We start from the raw sequence: 12,758 nt of genomic DNA, 5'->3' as shown, positions 1-12,758 counted from the left end.
TTAAGCCATTTTATTTTTCCTCTACTTTTTTTCAATTTGTTTAAAACTCAGGCCTTTTATAGGTAGTCTGGAAGTTATACCGTATTTCAATGGAAAGACAACTTCCAGGAGGTAAAAGCAGTACAATTTTGAGTGTATGTTGTTGGCTGGTAGAGGTTATGAGACCATTATTTTCTCAGAAGATACTTCTGTTACTTTATTTTTAGAAACATTAGTGTTTTGGGGAAGCAGATGTCCAAATTCAGTGAAGAAAGAAACAGAAGGACCTGTTCGTCTTCTGTGCTGTTTCCAGCTCAGCTCCAAGGATTTTGTTGTCAGCCACCAACTCATTTTTCTCTAAAAGCAAGCTCTTATTGCATGCTTGCAGTGTTACTAGCTTTTCCATTAGATCCTTCAGCTCAGCACTTCGGTTTTCCTCTTCCTGTTGTAACTGACTGCAGAAAAATGACAAGGAACAGGTATCAAATACCTAATTGAACAAAAACAGATGAGTTATGGTAAGATACTTGTGTTAGAATATAGAGATAGAGATATAAAACCTTTACTACTAATGATCAAAAAATCATAAATACATAATTCTTCTGGCATTAAAACAGGCATGCCTCTGACCCTTCTTCTAAAAGAATTTACATATACATACTCCTTATGATCAAAATGTACTCTTCTTGGGTAACTTTTAAAACACAAACTGCAAGAATCACTAGCTGTGGTAAAAGGATGTCTAACAAGACTGTTCAAGAGCATACAAAACCAAGAGATGAATACCTTGCCAGTTCTTAGTTTTAAACACAAATAATTTAGTTGAATGTTTTAATACACTACATTCTAGACAACTTCTGCAGGGAAAAACCTCATAAATATGGTATTTAATATTCAAATAAACAAGCTATAAATTATTACAAGCCTTCAGGCAAAGAATAGCAAAATAATTTTGGTTCATTAAAATAGCTTAAACATCCACTTTTATGATAAATTGAGATGCATAAATTCAAAACACTGGTGGTTGGTTAGAAATAACTAGTTGTAATTCTCTATATTGTACTGTACTGAAAATTTAACTATCTTTCATTGTTATTATTAAGAGCCACAGTTTAGGAATTGTAAAAAGCAAAAATATTGCTGCATCCTTGTAAAACTGAGACCATTACTGAAGCTTGTTTGATTGGACTGGATTTGTCAAAGCAATGGGCTCCTAAGTCTTTTTCATCTCATCTACATGTTTCCTTTGGCTTTATTCCTTTGGAAGAGGAAAACGGAAATAAGAGGATTTCTTATTTGTTGTGTATTTGGTAACTTGCTGGGGGGGAGGCAAGATCTGATCATACAGATACTTAGCAGGCTTATAGACTGACACTTTTCCATTGGTACACATACTTTTTTAACTCCTTCACCAAAGCCGAATGCTTCTCTGCTGTCACTCTGCCATTCAGCTTGTCTTCCAGCTCTTTACATGTAGCATGTAAAGCCTCCAGCTTCTTTTGGTACTCTGATATCTCCTCTTCCTGGCTCTGTTTCTTAGCTTCCAACATCATTATTTGTTTGGTCAATTTAGAAACTTTGGGGGAGAGAAAAATCCAATACAACAGCACTTAATATTTCAATGAAACCACTTCCACATTATTTGTAGTTGCTATTAAGTCTTGTAGAAATGTTGCTTGTCATATTAAATACTTCTTTTTTTGCAGTACATATACTTTTATAAATACTTTTTTTTTTTTTGCTCCATCTATCTGGCAAATTATTATGAACAGATTAAGGAAAAAATTCTTTTCTTATAACACTTATATGCATCAACTTCTGCTTTTGCCAAAATCAGACCTAAACAGACATACCTGGAATTTACAAGTATGTTCTTATACCAGGGTAGTATTTTTCCCAAAAGGTTTGAGACATGTTGAAGGAGCTGTTTGGAAGATATGAGGATTCTAGACAAAATAATGGTTTGTTTTTGGTGATTTTCTTGAAGGTTTTTGATTCATCCCAACCCCAGGACAGGTTGGATGAGAAACTCCTATTTAATTTTAAACTGTTGGATTTAGGAGGACTTATTTAGATTGGGGTTTGGGAAGCTAAAAGATGTATTTAGGGAGCACCCATTTCATTTTGAATTTAGTTTAAAACCCCTGTCATATACACAAAGCTGAACCCAGAACCATAGGTGGATCTAGGATTTTGAAGGGAGGGTGCACATAGTATGATGCACCATCACATGTAACAACATACGTTTCTCTAGGTAAAGAGAAACTAGGTTTACAGATATAGTAGTGTTTAAGCGCTATATTACTCAGTTTAACACCAAAACAAAAACAAATACACCTTTATTGGAATGTGCAGTGATTTGTTAGATTAAGCTTTAAAACAACAAACTGGGCAAAAAGGGTCACAGATATTGTTTTATTACTCCTGTGTAGTCATGATGGTTAAATGCTGTGGCTCAGGCTGGGGTCTCTCCCAGGCATGGAGCACACAGAAGCTCCTTCCCTAGCCTGGCCGATCAGCAGCACCAACACTCCTGCATGGCTAGGCAAGGGCTGAGCTTCTACATGCTGTGCTCTGGGCACTACAGCAGCCAGAGCAGCATCTGACAGTAAGGGGTGGGAACAAACTAAAGGAGGACTGGCAAGCAAGTCATGATGTATTATATCATTTAACAGTTCTGATTACTGTTTCTAGTAGAAAAAGTACTTTCTGTTGAACTCTTTTGGTTCTGATAGTATATTCTCAGAAAGGAAAATAACCTCTACAGCTTCATGTATAATGGTTTTATTTGGACCTAGTAGTACATATGCAATAAAACTGTAGTATTCTCTCTGCCACAGTCAAAGTAAGTAGCAATCAAAGCCTCTTACCTTCTTGGATATGTTGGTTGTGATTGTCTTTTGCTTTAGCTTGTTGAATTTCCAGCTGTTTCATCAACACTCCATTTTCTTCCAAGACCAGCTTGGCTTGAGTTTGTAGCTGTTGCCTGTGATAAGTAATTTAGAAGTAAGTACCTCTCAGATACTAAGTTAAATAGTCAAAGGAACAACACAAATGATCTCTGTCTAAACTTATTTTTTTAAATTAGGTTTCCATTCAGGAAACTCATTGAGGACAATGTCTAAACTCACTATGCAATTAAAATAGAGTATACTCCTAACTTTCTGTGAAAATACCTCTTTAAAAACAGTTTTTAAAACTTGGAAGGATGAAAACAAATCTGAATTTTCTGAGACTGTACAAAGACACCCAGTAAAAAGAGAAAAACTGCAATGATATATATATCTGAAAACTGTATCTAGCTAATATGCCAGGGGTTAAGAGAAGTGAAAGCTACTTGCCTAATAACTGGATCCCATGACAGAGTCCAAAAGGCTTGCAAAGTCATCAGCTCACACTGATTTATAAATCTTGAAACAGTTGCACAGACTTATGGGACTGTGAGAAGACCACCTTTTAAACTTATGTAGCCTGAGCTCAGAACTGACCCTTAGCTCTGTGCTGGACATTAATATTGCCTTTAGGGAAGCCAACACAAGTCTTTTTGCTCTTAAGGAAGGTTTAATGAAGTATTTGTGCTCTGATATGATACCTTAAAAGTAGAGGAATATTGCCCAGGATACAAACAGAGAAATAAGAAATATGGATGCTTTAAAGAAAATTAGATGCATTTCAGTGGGATGGTATTAGGTGTACTATTAATTAAAACTTTGTTAAAGAGCAACAGGCTCCATTAGCTATATTAAACTTTATCTTACTGTATAACAGAGGACTGAACTTTTATCAAGGACTTCTGGTGATGATATTAACACCAAAAAATAGTTTGTTCATGGGATCAGAACAAGATAAAATTGTATCCTGATTGTATGTATAGTGTAAGAACTTTGTCCTTGTTCTGATTTGTGAGTACAGTGGACAAAATGACTATTTCCATACTCAACTGAATTTATCATATAAATGTATTATGAGTTTTTGTGAACTTATTCCATGTTGCTGCTGAATACCCAAATAGATCATGATGGTTGGTTGTAGTTGCCCTTGAATAATGAAACTGAGGGATGGCTATGATCATAGATGCCCATATGATTACTACTGTTTCTGCTGGAAAATTGGATCCCTAAGCTGGATTCAGATGTGCAGTGCCACAACCTGCACAAGTTGCACATTAATCAGTGTACAGTGCTGCTACTTTGCAGTGCCAGGGCAAAATTTGCTATCAGGATTTCCTGGTAACAAAAAAAACTTGGGAAAAAAGCAGCACAACCCACAGCAAAGTGGTGAGTACCGGGACGATGTAGAGATAGGTGAGCAGGCAGCCTGTGGCCTGGTCTCCTGTCTCCATGCACTACAAAGCTCCCGAGCAGGCAGCCTTGGGCTGGCTGCTCCCCTGACTCTGCATACTCCAATGGGGGGGGGCTTTACTCCAGAGTTGCTTCATTGAGGCATGTGTAGCCTCCAGACTGAGGCACACTGCACCCCAGCCAGTCACAGCTGTAATTACAGCGCATTGGAGCAACCTCACTGCTCATGTATAAGTGCCAAAATGTATTAACAACTTCTGCCCTACAATAGGTGTCTGAAGCACAGAAAACTAATAGAAAAATAAGTGAATTTTAAAACTGCACTTAGCACTGAGACGCGATGACAATATCTTGAGAGAGATTCTAATTTATTGCAAAATAATATTTTAATTATTAAAACATAAAATAGTATTTTATTTTCCAAAATAACAGAAAAAATTAATGATCACACCCTTATATGATAATGCCATAGTATACTATATTTTCCACATAACATATGCTTTTTACTTGTCTAACTTTAGAAGACAGTGTCCTTGGAAAATATTTTTCCTTACTACATAGGTCCTAAAACATTTTCCAACTGCTGCCCTTGTTCCACATAAAATCTAAACATCAGCATTTATAAAAAGTTAAGTCACAGTGAAACAATACCTATGATTTAAGAGATTAAAAGAAAAGGTCAATTCTAGTAAAATTGATTAGCTTTAGAATTAACTTAAAACCAAGTAAAATAGGTGAATTAAAATAATTAGTCTATGAATCAGTTTATTACAAACTTTAGAGGTTTTATAGAGCAAAATAGTTAGTCCACTTTATTAAATCAGTGAACCCTTTGAATACAAATGTCACTTCAAAGCAGATCAAAATGACTGAATATCATTCTGTTCTACAGTCTAAGGAAAGATCACAGAGAATGTAGCTAGGTAGACCTTAACTAATCTTAATTAATGGAAAAAAAAATCTCATTAAAACTTTCCTACTACAGTAAAAGCCACATTATCTGGCACCTTACAAACTGGCATGCTCTACTAACCAACATGTCAGTCAACGTGGCCAAAGTGAAACCGGAAGTGCCCACAGTAGCATCTGGTTCTAAGGAGTCTTATTGAAAATCTTTGGACCCTAGTATTTTATCAGCTAACTTCATAGGATTTAAGAGTATAGACTAGAAAGGACCTCCTGGGCCACTGAATCCAATGCTGTCCCAGGCACTACATCATACCATCACTTCCATAATGTTAGCAAATTCTGCCTGCAAAGCAGTTAAGATATTTTGCCCCTGCTCCTTCAGTTGGAAGGCTATTCCAGAAATGGATTTCTTTAGTCTTTTTTTCTCTCATTCTGGTATAGAGCTACACTGATATATCAGTTGCCTATCGGATCGGCACTGACCTGGCAAAAAGCAAAATTTCCCTTTTATATTTACACTTAATATAAAAGGGAAATTTACATTATTGGCTATCAGCTTTTTTTGGCCATTGTAGCTGATAATGTTCTCCGATAATTATGCCTTCTGGCTGTGGCCCCTGGATGCCAGGGTAACCCCAAATACACCCCCATCCTCTCATGGGCAGGCTGGGCTGGGCTGGGCTGGAGCCAGAGCAGCTGCTGTGGTGTTCCAGGTGCTGCCACAGTGATGACTGTGGGCTGGGGCCAGAGTGGGCCCTGTAAAAGGCACCAAATTCCACAAACGTGACTGGGACAGGGGGAGCAAGCTGCTCGGCCCAGCCCGGTATGACTCAACCCAGTTATCAGATTGGTATCGGCCAATATGACTGGTTAATAACTGGCTACTGGTATTGGTCACAAAAATCTTTATTGAGGCACCCCTAGTCTGGTATCTTTGCTCTGATTTCCAGTATACCAGTAGAGAGCAACCTCTCACTCCGTTTTGCTAGACTGAATAAGTCAATGTCTTCTAGTCTCCTTTCATAAAATAGGCTTTCCATTTCCTTGCCCATCCTAGCAGACCTTCACTACAACTGGTTCAGTGTCAATGTTTTTTGACTGTGGGAAACCAGAACTGAATGCACTATTTGAGATGAGGTCTCAGTAGGACTTTGTATAATGGCACCAAATAAGTCTCCATTTATACTGAAAGTACCTTTCCTGATGTTTTCCTAGAATTGCATACATCTTTTTCATAACCAGGGAGCACTGGTAGCTCATTTTAACTGCACAGTGTAGTCTGCTTCTTCCTTATTTTCCACTTCTTTATAGAGCTGAAGAACCATTTTTTTTTAATATGAGATGAAATCCTGGTCCTTGAAGTCTTTGGCAAAATGTCATTGTCTTATGTGTGGGCAGATTCAGTCTTAAAAGTCAGAAAAACATACAAAGTAGGGTACTTTTTCTCTAATAACATAGTGAAATATACTTGCCATTCCTTGGAGGTAGTAGCACTATTTTTATTTAATTGCTGGTACAATTGCTCATTTTCTTTCACCAGTTCTTCTACTCTTACCCTAAAATTCTTCATCTCTTTCTGAAATGCAAATGAATCCACAAATAAAAATTGCAAAATGTATATATTTTGCTTCATTTTCACTTTATCACAAACATTTTCACTGATACACATCTGAGTATACTTACGTCATCTATAGAAGAGCAGCATGTTGGCTAACTTATTATCCATCTTTTAATTCAGCTTCTTAGTATACATGTTGCTTAAGGAAGCATATGCAAATTTAGCTATCAAACTGCTTTACTAAATTTAAATAAAATTTGGTAAAATATATAGTCTTTTGTATGTCAGATTTTGGCCTGAGATAATTTGAAATATCCAAGTTCTGGAGAATGGATGATACTGGACTTAGAATCAAGTAAATGTGCTACTTAAGAGGAAGTTTTTCCCCCCATTCATCATCGGGAAAACAAAGCTTCATCTTGGAATCAAGTATCACAACTGTGAGAAATGACAGTGTGGGAAGCCCAGCTCAGGCAGGGACAGCAGCAGCAGCACCAGGTCTACTCCTTAACCAGATTTCTCCCCTTCACCCACCCCTACTCTTCCTCCTCCCTCCCCTCCCTTGCTGGGAGGAAGCCAGTAGGGGAGAAGGAGTCTGCATGCCACTGCTGCTTTGGTCTTCAGTCTGCCCCATGTGGCAGGAAGTAGCTATGCAGGGAGCTGTGCCCTACTCCAAACCCTGCTCCCTTTCCCCACTTATCTTTCCATGGGGTGAAAAAAGAAGGGGATGAGGTGCAGGGAGGATGGCAAGGAAGAAGACATCTGTACGATGCTAAACCAGGTTCCCAGCATAGCTGCTTCCTGCAACATGGGACAGGAGTGGCTCTGGATCAGTAGAGAAAGTAGCAGGAAGAGGAGGAGGTAAACTATGGTGTAGTACTCAGCTGGAGGGTATGGGATGAGGGGCAGGATGCCTGCTTCTCCACCCCTGTTTTCCTCCTACCTCAGCTTTCCCCTTCCTTGCCCCTGCCTCCTATTCCTTGCCCATTCTTTCCTCACTGCCTCTGCTTCTGCTGCATCTGCCCCCTTGCTGCTTCTTTTCTCATTGCCTACCGTCCTGCAGCAGTGGGGGACAAATTTAAGAAACTCACTCAATAATTAGATTCTAGACATGGAAAATTAGACAAATTTATAATTTTCCATGTCTAGAATCTAATTACTTGGGGGTCATCTTACATGCAAAGTCATCTTAGAATCAAGTAAATATGGTAATATTACTAATAACTATTAGTATACTTGATTATTGAAAAAAAGTGGGTGAACATACAGTAACAGAACCCTAGATGTCTCCTGTTCTCTCTCAACTTGTGAGGATGCACAGTATGAAACATGAAGGGTTCTGCTCAAAGACTGTATTGTATTTTCTCACATAAAACAGGTATCACCTGGGGAAAACTGGGGTGAACATTATATGCAAGAAATACTGATCCCCACAGGTCTGGAAACTGGCAGCAGGGGAGCAATGATTGTATTAACTGCTGCAGCTTTAGGAGCCATGGCACTTAATACTGCCAAATTTCCAGAGCTGTTGTCAGATTTATGGCCAGACCCCTGGCCAGATAACATGACACCGGACACTGCCTTGAACCCAGAATACAGCCTTAGACTCAGCATGTGGGGTCCAGCTGTGGCTGGACACAGAATGTAGCCCCAGACTCAGCACACAGCCCTGACACAGGTGTAGAGTTTGACCCATAATGTGGTCCTACACCTGGTGTGCCACATCAGGCTGGTGTGTGGGGCTGGGCCATGGCCAGACCTAAAACAAGGCCCCAGATCCATGATGTGAAGTCAGCCCAGCACATGGACCCAGACCTGATACACTGGATTAGTTACTCATCTGTCCCAGAAGGTAAGAACTTTTTTTCTTCAACACATCTGTTAGAACCAGAAAGCATATTATATGCAGAGGCATGCAAGAAAATATTGGCTCGGAATATGAGCATAGCTCTAGAAGGTCCCTGCAATCTATGTGCACTTCTATAGGTAGGTTCTATAGGTAGGCTTTAAACAAACCAGTCACTGTTTTCCACAGATACAGTGACCAGGAATTCCTACAGACAGCAGAAAGAGCAAGTGGTCCAGAGATTTAATAAGTTAGCTGGGCACCCAGGGCAGCTACTTTTCCACACCCCCCACCCAAGTCACCATCTGGGACTGTTGCCTTTGTTGCCGTGCCCTAGTTAACTTTACTTGAGTGGTAACTATTTAAGACGCTTCAAATGTAACACTTGTCCATAGCCTAAACCATCATAAATAGACCTGCTCTGTCAAACCCAAAAGCCTGTGACTGGAACATAACTACAGAAGGGCTGCACTTCATCCTTTCGGGGGGTGGGGGGCAGTTTCCACTTAAGATAGGAGGGTGAATTCCTTCCACCCCAGCTACACCTTAGATCCCCCTCCATGGAACACTTTCACTCTGGTTTTCATTCTGAGAATAACATTTTTGTATGGTGTGCTGAATGCTCAATGTTCACAAAATAGAACAATCAGGCAGAAAAGAAAATGGCTCAATGTCTATTCAAGCAAAACCAAATCAAAGTTTTAATTTTAGGCCTTAGTCGGTGCTGACAGGGTCCCCACATGGACTTCAGCAGCTTGTGTTGTGTTCCTATTTGTTTCAACTTTGCTGCAAAAGTTTTTTTTTTTAAATTGCCAACTTGCCTCATGTGCAGCATTTAAATCATCCTTTTCTCTTATTCTGTCTTCATATGCCAGCAGGAGAGGCGACAAATATTTCATATCCAACTGAAGAAAAAGAACCAAAGCATTTTAATCTATGGAAATATATTCAAAAGCATGATGTTTTAAATATTTTAGATTTTTTTCTGTTCCATATTTAACTTTTCATGTGAACAGATTCAAACCTTGGTTTAAGTAAAATGAATGCATGAAGCTTGCAGAAAAAGATAATTTCTTTGCAAGTTCTTAGTTGGTCTAATAAAAGGTATCATCTCTGAACCAAGAGTTCTGGAGTTTTGCATTTCTTTCTTGAGCTTCTAATGTAGAATTCTACATGACACACAGGCCAATATAATGCCTAAGGCTGATGATAACTAATTTAGACTGTACATAGAGAAGTAAGGCTTGATTTTTTTTTTTAATACTCAACTCTCACTACCTTTATCCATAAGAGATTCCATTGGGAGGTCAGGGTACCCACTAGCTTACCAAATTGCTTGTAATTTGCAATATGAAAGATACCCCAAGTGGATTAAGAAAACTCAGAATATCATTACCTTAAAAGGCACTTGAAAGTGCTCAGTAGCGTACCTCCCAGGAGATGACCCAGTATTTTAGTCAGTACTTTGTAGCCTGTCGGCCAAATTCCAACTGTCATGGATATACATAAATAAGAAAAGCCATACCTGGGGAGGGAATGGTCATTTGATATATTCTAGTCCTGGCTAACTGAAAAATAGTGGGCGTCAGCCTCCATGGGTTCTTTATGGTTTTGAGTGTGGAAGAGACAAAAGGACCAGGAGGTAGGCTACTTTTAAGGCAAATTCACTGAATGAACTTCTATGCACTCACTTGGTTTAAATTATTTCTTTCCTCAGCATGTATGCTGTGTGCAGGTAAGTGTGTAGGGGTAGTACAAACACTCCTTGGCAACTATGCAAAATGACTTTGCAGAAATATTTAAATGAACCATTTGAGAGCAAACACTGAGGGACAGAACAGGGACCTACCATTTTTTCTTGTATACAACATGCACATTCCATCCAATAACCAGCTGCTGGAAGCTGCAGTGCATGTTACAGGCGAGACGTACAGTAAGAACATTTTCTGCTGCTTGTGGGCAAAACTGAAATCTAAATCTGAGCAACTTTCTGTAAGCCGAACAATGAGCAGGCTCTGCTCCCTAGCTCCTGCTACTCATGTTATAAATAGACATTGTATTTGTCCCACAACCAGCTATGCTGCAACTTCTGCCATAATAAAGAAGTCATGAGATTGGCATGCTGACATTTCCTTTACAATTGGGTTTAGAACAGTAGGAAAGTAGGGCTGAAAGGGACTTCACAAGATAATCTAGTCCATCCCCCTGCTCAAGGCAGGAGCACCCCTGACCAAGCCATCCCAGCTAAGTCTAACCCCCTTTTGAAAGGATGGAGATTCCACAACTTCCCAAGGTAGCCTGTTCAAATGCTTGACTATCCTCATAGTCAAAAAGTTTTAGGTTCTAAAAAATTTAGATTTAGAAAATTTAGGTTCTAATCTCCAACCTAAATTTCCACTGCTGCATCTTGAAAGCGTTGATTCTAGTCCTATTCCCTATGACCAAAGAGAAAAGCCCATCTCCATCTTCTATAATTGCTGTAACAGGGAGTCAGAGGCTCTAATTACTTGAAGGCAGAAGCAGCAGCAGGGATAACCCGGGGGGGCAGGGGGAGACCTGCATGTTGTCAAATGGCTGTGGGGATGGCTTGGTCAGGCAGCCCAGGGAACTGCAGGCTGTGAGTGCCTATTGCTGGGCCCAGCAATAGTACAATAGGGCAAAAGGGCTGCCCAGCAATAATACAATAGCGCAGAGCCCTGCTTCAGCAGCAGGGACGCTGCTAAGGCAGGAAGGGTAGCAGCAGTAAGGTGTCCTGAAGGCAGCCTGGTTATCAAGTCCAGAATGGAAACCCTATAGCTGGCTGGGGAGCCACCTGACAGGAAAGGGTGGGACTTTAGAAGCACGTAAAGCCAGTGCCTGAGGGCTGTCAGGCAGCCTGGCCCTGCAGGTGGCAAAGAGGAACTCCTGAGCAGGATGGCTGACTGCTACCTGAGCTGCCTTGGGAACTGCAGGTAAGGAGCTTATAGTCTGCAGGGATGTGTGACCCAGTATAAGGAGAGTTCTAGTTGTAGCCATTGGCCTTGTATTTTTGTTTCAGCTTTATACCTGTGGACCGGAAGTGACTGCAAGGGGAGGAAAAGGTCACAACAGTGCCTGAGGGGCACAAGTGGCTAAGAGGGCCCAAGCCAGAGCTGTAAGGGCAATAGAGGTGGCTTGAAACCAGGGAGGGCTAAGGGGCAGAACCCAAGAGGTGAAATGAGGGCCAAAAGCCCAGAGGAGTAAGATAGCGATGACTTGAAGCCGGGAGAGCTCAGGCCATAGCCCAAGAGGGATGAGAACCAGGGCCAGCTGCCTAATGCTCAAAAGGCCAAGAAGCCCAAAAGGGTGAAACCAGAGTCTGGGAGGGTGAGACTAGAATTGGAGCCCAGAAAGCAGGTCCAGAGCCCCAGCTTGAGGAAGGGGGCAGAGGCCAGAAAGGCTGAGGCCCCAACAAGGGTTGAGAGGCTGAAGGAGGCTTGAGGAGACTGACTGGCTGATAACATCTGTGGTGGTCCAGTAGAGGGTGCTCCTGAATTAACCTGCCCGCCTCACTGTGCCTGACCACCTTCCAGGCTCCAAGTGCCTCCTTGGGGGCACCTCACATCTGGCTAACCCCCTTCGTGAAGCACACCTGCAAACCTGGGGGTAACACCGCCACCACCAAGGGTCTGGATTGATCTTGGCCCTGTGCCCCTGGGAAACACAGGCCAAGTAGTCCTTGAGGATACTTGACCCACTGCAAGAACTGGGGGTGTTTCTCTCAGTCTGAAGCACAAATAGTGGTCTCCCTTAGTCAGCCAGACCAAGGGGACCCCAAGTCATAATCTACACCCTCTCCCAATAAGTCTCCCATGCCAGGTACACAAAGGAGAACTTTACTGGTTATAAGGAGTAGGGTTGGAATAGGGTACAGGGTACAGCAATATCAGCAAAATCCTTTAGAGCAAACATGTATTCACAGATTTCATAGACATTTGGGCTGGAAGGGACCCTGGAGGATCATCAAGTCCAGCCCCTGCTCCAGGGGCAGGAAGTCAGCAGGGATCATAGGATCCCAGCAAGATAAGCATGCAAATGCGTCTTGAAGGCGTCCAAAGTGGGTGCTTGAACTGCCTCCGGCAGCAGTCTATTCCAAACCTTGGGGGCTCAGACAGTAAAGAAGTTCTTTCTTGTGTCCAGCCTGAAT

At 41.1% G+C, this 12,758-nt stretch overlaps 1 protein-coding gene across 3 annotated transcripts in view; it reads right to left on the bottom strand.

Annotated features, from left to right (window-relative positions):
• CEP89 (centrosomal protein 89) overlaps nucleotides 1-12,758 on the bottom strand; it is a 134,899-nt gene that overhangs the window by 68,482 nt on the left and 53,659 nt on the right. For all 3 annotated transcript variants that reach the window (XM_019505600.1, XM_019505601.1, XM_019505598.1), the window contains exons 11-15: nucleotides 9,415-9,498; nucleotides 6,662-6,765; nucleotides 2,850-2,965; nucleotides 1,375-1,555; nucleotides 267-434 (exon numbers count right to left, since the gene is read on the bottom strand). In XM_019505600.1, coding sequence (XP_019361145.1) covers nucleotides 267-434; nucleotides 1,375-1,555; nucleotides 2,850-2,965; nucleotides 6,662-6,765; nucleotides 9,415-9,498 — 653 coding nt within the window. The remainder of the gene's footprint in view (nucleotides 1-266; nucleotides 435-1,374; nucleotides 1,556-2,849; nucleotides 2,966-6,661; nucleotides 6,766-9,414; nucleotides 9,499-12,758) is intronic.

The sequence above is a fragment of the Gavialis gangeticus genome, unplaced genomic scaffold, assembly GCF_001723915.1.
Source record: "Gavialis gangeticus isolate Ggan-Ray unplaced genomic scaffold, GavGan_comp1, whole genome shotgun sequence".
Classification (NCBI taxonomy): domain Eukaryota; kingdom Metazoa; phylum Chordata; order Crocodylia; family Gavialidae; genus Gavialis; species Gavialis gangeticus.
The sequence above is the reverse complement of the archived record's forward strand: the minus strand, read 5'-3'. Positions and strand labels throughout refer to the sequence as shown.